Raw genomic sequence first — 9,680 nt, forward strand, 5'->3', positions numbered from 1 at the left:
AATCTGATCATCTACACAGAGACAAACACAAGAGGAGGAGGGTTTAACATCAGACACACAACCTGATCATCTACACACAGACAAACACAAGAGGAGGAGCGCTTAACATTAGACACACAATCTGATCATCTACACACAGACAAACACAAGAGGAGATGCGTTTAACATCAGACACACAATCTGATCATCTACACACAGACAAACACAAGAGGAGGAGCGCTTAACATCAGAGACACAACCTGATCATCTACACACAGACAAACACAAGAGGAGGAGCGCTTAACATCAGACACACAATCTGATCATCTACACACAGACAAACACAAGAGGAGGAGCGCTTAACATCAGACACACAATCTGATCATCTACACACAGACAAACACAAGAGGAGGAGCGCTTAACATCAGACACACAATCTGATCATCTACACACAGACAAACACAAGAGGAGGAGCGCTTAACATCAGACACACAATCTGATCATCTACACACAGACAAACACAAGAGGAGGAGCGCTTAACATCAGACACACAACCTGATCATCTACACACAGACAAACACAAGAGGAGGAGCGCTTAACATTAGACACACAATCTGATCATCTACACACAGACAAACACAAGAGGAGATGCGTTTAACATCAGACACACAATCTGATCATCTACACACAGACAAACACAAGAGGAGGAGCGTTTAACATCAGAGACACAACCTGATCATCTACACACAGACAAACACAAGAGGAGGAGCGCTTAACATCAGACACACAATCTGATCATCTACACACAGACAAACACAAGAGGAGGAGCGCTTAACATCAGACACACAATCTGATCATCTACACACAGACAAACACAAGAGGAGGAGCGCTTAACATCAGACACACAATCTGATCATCTACACACAGACAAACACAAGAGGGGGAGCGTTTAACATCAGACACACAATCTGATCATCTACACACAGACAAACACAAGAGGAGGAGCGTTTAACATCAGACACACAATCTGATCATCTACACAGAGACAAACACAAGAGGAGGAGCGTTTAACATCAGACACACAACCTGATCATCTACACACAGACAAACACAAGAGGAGGAGCGCTTAACATTAGACACACAATCTGATCATCTACACACAGACAAACACAAGAGATGCGCTTAACATCAGACATACAACCTGATCATCTACACACAGACAAACACAAGAGGAGGAGCGTTTAACATCAGAGACACAACCTGATCATCTACACAGAGATAGTGTTGTCACGATACCAAAATTATTGTTTCGATACCGATACCAAGTCAAGTATTGCGATTTCGATACTTTTTCGATACTTTTTTCCTGAAAAGGGAGAAACACTCTCAAATATCATTGCTGTGCTTTATTTTAAAACCGGGACAACATTCTAATCATATAACACACTAATAAATGAACATGAACAGCAGATATATTAAACATTTGAACAAAATATGAAATATCAAAATATAAAAAATAAATTAGAGCAATGACATTCAAGGTAATTTTTTTTTATAAATTTAGCAGCATTATCTCATTTATCATTAGAAACATAAGAGCTTTATCTTGATTCTGAACTTTGAATAAAAATATGAACAGTTATTTTATTAAACAATGTTTAATATTGGTAACATATGATAAGCCTCATTGGTGATATATTTGACATGTGGGGAGAGAGTTGTGGAAGGCCTATACTTAATGTTAAACATAAATATATAGCAGCAAAGACAACGTCGGCAGTGTAGGCTACAGAATAATTCGTTCTGTATTGAGAGGTGCAATATTTGAAAATCGATAATATTTTTTAAAATTACATTTATATTGTATTTGTCAAAACTTTCAAACATCAAAATGTCATTTATTAATATGTATTCGTGTCAAAATGACATAGAAACATGTTTTCCTATTCTATTTTGCCTGGGAACGCTTCCAACACGGTTGCGTGACGCGTGCAAAATAGGCGTCGGTTCTATTTCTAGCATGAACGCGTTTTCCGCTTGTCACGCAGGCAGTTAACATGGGAGCCGAAATAAAAACGGACACGACACGCAGCCAGTGTGCCGCCGGCCTTACAAATCTGGAACGCGGTCATTCTTAGAAGTATCGATACTAATAAATTAAGGAATCGTGACGTTTTTAATTTCCGATTTACTTTTGACGTATCGGAGCACCGTGCAACAGAGCAAGGTAAGCAACGTACTTCCATATGTCACTCCTCGCGTCATCTTTTTCTACGAGTCGTGGACCACTTGTGCTCGCACATGCAGCCATCTCGCTGTACAGTGTTTTGTCACATGACACTAACAGCGGCAGCTTCTTTGCTGTGTGCGTCAGGAAAAAACACAGACGTCCAAAGGGAGGTTTTTTTTTTTTTTAAGTATCGATACTGATAAATTTAGGTATCGTGACGTTTTTAATTTCCGAGTATCGCGATACTTTTGAAGTATCGGTACACCGTGCAACACTACACAGAGACAAACACAAGAGGAGGAGCGCTTAACATCAGACACACAATCTGATCATCTACACACAGACAAACACAAGAGGAGGAGCGCTTAACATCAGACACACAACCTGATCATCTACACACAGACAAACACAAGAGGAGGAGCGCTTAACATCAGACACACAATCTGATCATCTACACACAGACAAACACAAGAGGAGGAGCGCTTAACATCAGACACACAATCTGATCATCTACACACAGACAAACACAAGAGGAGGAGCGTTTAACATCAGACACACAATCTGATCATCTACACACAGACAAACACAAGAGGAGGAGCGCTTAACATCAGAGACACAATCTGATCATCTACACACAGACAAACACAAGAGGAGGAGCGCTTAACATCAGACACACAACCTGATCATCTACACACAGACAAACACAAGAGGAGGAGCGCTTAACATCAGACACACAATCTGATCATCTACACACAGACAAACACAAGAGGAGGAGCGCTTAACATCAGACACACAATCTGATCATCTACACACAGACAAACACAAGAGGAGGAGCGCTTAACATCAGACACACAATCTGATCATCTACACACAGACAAACACAAGAGGAGGAGCGTTTAACATCAGACACACAATCTGATCATCTACACACAGACAAACACAAGAGGAGGAGCGTTTAACATCAGACACACAATCTGATCATCTACACACAGACAAACACAAGAGGAGGAGCGTTTAACATCAGACACACAATCTGATCATCTACACACAGACAAACACAAGAGGAGGAGCGCTTAACATCAGACACACAATCTGATCATCTACACACAGACAAACACAAGAGGAGGAGCGTTTAACATCAGACACACAATCTGATCATCTACACACAGACAAACACAAGAGGAGGAGCGTTTAACATCAGACACACAATCTGATCATCTACACAGAGACAAACACAAGAGGAGGAGCGTTTAACATCAGAGACACAATCTGATCATCTACACACAGACAAACACAAGAGGAGGAGCGCTTAACATCAGACACACAATCTGATCATCTACACACAGACAAACACAAGAGGAGGAGCGCTTAACATCAGACACACAATCTGATCATCTACACACAGACAAACACAAGAGGAGGAGCGCTTAACATCAGACACACAACCTGATCATCTACACAGAGACAAACACAAGAGGAGGAGCGCTTAACATCAGACACACAACCTGATCATCTACACACAGACAAACACAAGAGGAGGAGCGTTTAACATCAGAGACACAATCTGATCATCTACACAGAGACAAACACAAGAGGAGGAGCGCTTAACATCAGACACACAATCTGATCATCTACACACAGACAAACACAAGAGGAGGAGCGCTTAACATCAGACACACAACCTGATCATCTACACACAGACAAACACAAGAGGAGGAGCGCTTAACATCAGACACACAACCTGATCATCTACACACAGACAAACACAAGAGGAGGAGCGTTTAACATCAGACACACAATCTGATCATCTACACACAGACAAACACAAGAGGAGAAGCGCTTAACATCAGACACACAATCTGATCATCTACACACAGACAAACACAAGAGGAGGAGCGCTTAACATCAGACACACAATCTGATCATCTACACACAGACAAACACAAGAGGAGGAGCGTTTAACATCAGACACACAATCTGATCATCTACACACAGACAAACACAAGAGGAGGAGCGTTTAACATCAGAGACACAATCTGATCATCTACACACAGACAAACACAAGAGGAGGAGCGTTTAACATCAGACACACAATCTGATCATCTACACACAGACAAACACAAGAGGAGGAGCGCTTAACATCAGACACACAATCTGATCATCTACACACAGACAAACACAAGAGGAGGAGCGCTTAACATCAGACACACAATCTGATCATCTACACACAGACAAACACAAGAGGAGGAGCGCTTAACATCAGACACACAATCTGATCATCTACACACAGACAAACACAAGAGGAGGAGCGTTTAACATCAGACACACAACCTGATCATCTACACACAGACAAACACAAGAGGAGGAGCGCTTAACATCAGACACACAATCTGATCATCTACACACAGACAAACACAAGAGGAGGAGCGCTTAACATCAGACACACAATCTGATCATCTACACACAGACAAACACAAGAGGAGGAGCGTTTAACATCAGAGACACAATCTGATCATCTACACACAGACAAACACAAGAGGAGGAGCGCTTAACATCAGACACACAATCTGATCATCTACACACAGACAAACACAAGAGGAGGAGCGCTTAACATCAGACACACAATCTGATCATCTACACACAGACAAACACAAGAGGAGGAGCGTTTAACATCAGAGACACAACCTGATCATCTACACACAGACAAACACAAGAGGAGGAGCGTTTAACATCAGAGACACAATCTGATCATCTACACACAGACAAACACAAGAGGAGGAGCGTTTAACATCAGAGACACAATCTGATCATCTACACACAGACAAACACAAGAGGAGGAGCGCTTAACATCAGACACACAATCTGATCATCTACACACAGACAAACACAAGAGGAGGAGCGCTTAACATCAGACACACAACCTGATCATCTACACACAGACAAACACAAGAGGAGGAGCGTTTAACATCAGAGACACAACCTGATCATCTACACACAGACAAACACAAGAGGAGGAGCGCTTAACATCAGACACACAATCTGATCATCTACACACAGACAAACACAAGAGGAGGAGCGCTTAACATCAGACACACAATCTGATCATCTACACACAGACAAACACAAGAGGAGGAGCGCTTAACATCAGACACACAATCTGATCATCTACACACAGACAAACACAAGAGGAGGAGCGCTTAACATCAGACACACAATCTGATCATCTACACACAGACAAACACAAGAGGAGGAGCGCTTAACATCAGAGACACAATCTGATCATCTACACACAGACAAACACAAGAGGAGGAGCGTTTAACATCAGAGACACAACCTGATCATCTACACACAGACAAACACAAGAGGAGGAGCGCTTAACATCAGACACACAATCTGATCATCTACACACAGACAAACACAAGAGGAGGAGCGCTTAACATCAGACACACAATCTGATCATCTACACACAGACAAACACAAGAGGAGGAGCGTTTAACATCAGAGACACAACCTGATCATCTACACACAGACAAACACAACAGACCAATCACGGTTTCATCTGGAATGACATGTTATCATTCACTAAAACTAAAAATCATAACAAATATTATTGAAAAACATAGGTTTCATCTAGTTACCAAGGCAACATTTAATTTAGTAAGTACTAAAATTACTCGTATTAAACTGAAATATAATAAGAAAAAACAAAATAGAAATAGCTAATAAAAACCACAAAAACACATCACGGAAATATAAAGACTAATTAAAAATATTAATAAATAATACCATATTAGTATCAGTGTTATTTGAGTTTTATTAATATTTTGAGCTAGTTTTTTACATTTTACTTTAGTTAAATTTTTAGTAATTTCATTATATGCTGTTTAATATTGCTATTTAGATTTACTTTATTTCTATTCTATTTTTTTCCCGGTTAATAATTTTAGTACTTCAACTTATTTCAGTTTATTGCCAAGGCAAAATTTCTAATGTACTAATATTTAGTTTTATTTCAGCTTTATTTCAATAACAGAAATGTTTTTAATAGTTTTAATTAATTATTAGCTGATTAATATATTAATGATAGTAAAATAACACTGCATGAAGGTGAGTTTTGCACATGAAATATCCCAGTAGTGATATTCTAGTATCACTGAGATAGTATTACAGTTTTTATTAATATTCTGACTAATTTTATTTTTTTTATATTTTTTTAATTATTTATTAAAGTTTATTTTAATATTTAATATTTTAATTTCTTTTTTAATATGTCTATATTGTTTATGTTTTTTTAATTCACTTTTATTTTAGTTGTACTTATTTTAAATGAAAATGAGTGACAGGTGCTGCTTTGGCAACTACCTGAAATACAATAAGTTGTTTTTAATAAATTGTTTTATTTCAGTTGTGGTTTGAGTTACCATACGGGTGTCCTTTAGTGCTGGCCTGTGTGTCGCGACTGGACTCTTCCAGTTCTCTGACCCATGAAGGAACAGCGAGAGGTCGATCGCTCTGATGCCCGTCTGACGGTTCCTCACACTGTCTGAGCCACAGCGGATACTTCAGGTCAGGAACGCTGGTCATCCCAGAAAAATCCATCTCAGATTTCTGGCTGGTCATCCAGCGCGGGAGACACGTGGATCTGGGCGTGTCCGGTGGATGCGTCCGATTGGCTAGCAGGACATTAGGGGGAGGAGCCTGACGATGTGATCGCAAGCCGCCCATCAGTAAATCGTCCACAGGAATAGATTCCCTACTCGCTGGCGGAGCGGGTCGGCGTGAGGAGCGTTTCTGAGACCGGGAGCTGAAGCTCATTCCTGACGGAAAGCTGGATTCTGACCGGGAGAGGAGGGCGGAGGTGCGGGTCAATCCCGACGGAAAGCTCGATCCTGACCGGGAGAGGAGGGCGGAGGTGCGGGTCACGGGGAGAGAGCCGTCGTTTGGGAGAGCCAAGAGGTCGTCGGTCGTCACACTGAGCCGGTCCGAGTCTCTCTTCCGGACGGGAATGTTCAGGAAGTTCAGCTCTCCATCCGTCAAACTCGTCTTCAGTACTGCACATGTCAATCAAAGCAAATAAACACAAGACGTTACGCATGAAATAAAACAATTAAAATACACTTTCGCTAATAAAAAATAAATAAATAATCAAATCTAACAAATCAGAAATTCTGACTTGGCAATTAACTGAAATAAAATGAGTTTAAGTTAAAGTTAAAAAACTACAAAAATTTAATTTACCATTTATTTAATAAATAAAGATTAATAAAAACTGCAATGAAAACGGAAAATATAAAAATAAAAATGTATATATATAATATATATATATATAAAACTTAAACTAAATGAATTAGAAATGTTGACTTTCCAAACTACCAAAATAGTAAAGTAGGTTTTTAATACTAAAATTACTGCAACTAAAATTTAAATAAAAATTTATAAAAATAATAATAATTAAAACCAAATAAACAAAAAAATAAATACAAAAGACAAAAACACACAACAAAATGACTAAAACCTAAACTTAAACCTAGAATTACAATACAAATGGAAAATTTAAAAATAAAAAACTACATCAAAATGTTAATAAATAATAAATAATTTAGTATTAATAAATAATAAATAGTACATTAATGATACTAAAATAACACTGTGATGAAATACAATTTTGTCACATCTGTCTGCGATGATTGAGCTTATGTTGCATATAAATTATTCATTAACATATGAATTAGCTTGTGATGTGATGAAATGCTTCTCCTTCACCATCTCTGTTCCTGGGATGAGGTTTTGCTGGTGGTTTGGGCAGCTCCAGCGTCCCGGTTGACGTCCCAGAGTCCCGCAGACTCCTGTGGAAGTCACAGATGTACGCGTCGAGCGCCTGTGAGGCAGAAGTGTAGTGTTTGTCCTTGTATCTGATGGTGGCGACGGGCTCTGGATGGATCGAGCTGCGCAGGCGTCCGGATGTGGCCAGCAGTGACGAGACACTCGACTCAGGGGACGCCATCATCACACACTCCACTCATAGCACTCTGCGAAAACACATCAGACTTCTGTATTATAAAACAAACATTCAGTTATGCATTTTATAATTCAGGGCTCTCGCACCTTTTGGCCAATGAATGCATGATGTATACAAGTTGCATGACATTTTTAACTACGAAAACACAGTGTGAATAATAATAAATAAAAAAAATGTGTTAAAATAAGATCAGTCTAAATAAATACATTTATTTAACTACATTAAAAAGTTTATTAAAATAAATATAAAAAAAATATATATAAATAAACATAATTAGTGCTGTCAAATCAATAAATCACACCTAACATAAAAGTTTGTAAATATGTGTGTGTGTATATACAAATACATACCTATACATACACACACACACACACACACACACACATACACATACATACACATACATACACATACAGACATATTTCCATCTAACAGAATAGTACTATAGTAAGTAGAAAAGTTGTTTATGCTGGAAATAAAACTCATGTGGTTTATTGCTATATTAATACTTCATTAGTACATTAATTAGTTAGTTAGTTTGACGATCATTGAGTTTGATAAATAAAGACAATCTGATTTTAGAGTCGACTGAGAATGTTTGGAATCCGTTTAAACTTTCATTTTCCTGCATCCGAAACAGAAACTCACCAGACGAATCCACTGCAGATCACGAACAGAAACCGAAAGTAAGAATAAACTGAAGAAAAACTGATCAGAAGAAAACGTCTGAACATGCAACAGAAAACTGAAATCACTCGGACAACCGCCGCCAGCGGCACTGCGCATGCGCACTAGATCACGTGACTTTCCTGTGGCGGTTCTTTGCGCGCTAGCTACTCCACTCAGACGAGTTCTGAGCGAGCTGCGCATGCGTATTGGGTCATATGACCTTTCCTCGAGATGCTCTATCCTCGTTAGCTGCTCCACTCAAATTATAGGATTGATAGGATAGCGACGATAATGGGAAAAGTTGTTGATTTATGTCACAGTTCTCCGCATGAATCGGGTTAATATGGAGGTCAATCGAATCACAGGGAGTAATACGTTATAAAAATGTCTGACTCACGAGTGGGCGGCGGTTCTTTCATAATATCCATAGTTCATATCTCGCTAGAAATAAAATAAGGAGGAAGTAATGTCAACTATAATAAAAGTTTCTCGAAATGGGCGACCCGGAAGTTGCCGCTAGTTGGTTAAATTCACTGGTTCTAAATAGTTTTACTGTTTTAATTCACCACTGTATATAGTCAGTTAACGTATATTATTGAAGTGTGATTTAATGCGGTCACGTGATACCTGATACATTTCTCAGCGCTGTCAGATCAGACAGCATAAAGATTACACGGATTTTTGTAGCGATTTAAATAGCGTAATAATAACATTTTCAAGTAATATTTTTCAATTATCATACTTAACAGATTACATATATCTCCAATAAGACAAAAACAGTCT

At 39.0% G+C, this 9,680-nt stretch overlaps 1 protein-coding gene across 4 annotated transcripts in view; it reads right to left on the reverse strand.

The window, feature by feature from the left end:
* cUnh18orf54 (chromosome Un C18orf54 homolog) overlaps positions 1-9,041 on the reverse strand; it is a 143,575-nt gene extending 134,534 nt beyond the window's left edge. For all 4 annotated transcript variants that reach the window (XR_014625156.1, XM_084387190.1, XM_084387192.1 and 1 more), the window contains exons 1-3: positions 8,877-9,041; positions 7,973-8,238; positions 6,631-7,260 (exon numbers count right to left, since the gene is read on the reverse strand). Coding sequence is in view for 3 of the 4 variants with exons in the window: in XM_084387190.1 (XP_084243316.1) it covers positions 6,631-7,260; positions 7,973-8,216 (874 nt within the window). In the remaining variant the exon portion in view is untranslated. The remainder of the gene's footprint in view (positions 1-6,630; positions 7,261-7,972; positions 8,239-8,876) is intronic.
* Positions 9,042-9,680: the final 639 nt, after the last annotated feature.

The sequence above is a fragment of the Rutilus rutilus genome, assembly GCF_951802725.1.
Source record: "Rutilus rutilus genome assembly, chromosome: 18".
Lineage (NCBI taxonomy): Eukaryota > Metazoa > Chordata > Actinopteri > Cypriniformes > Leuciscidae > Rutilus > Rutilus rutilus.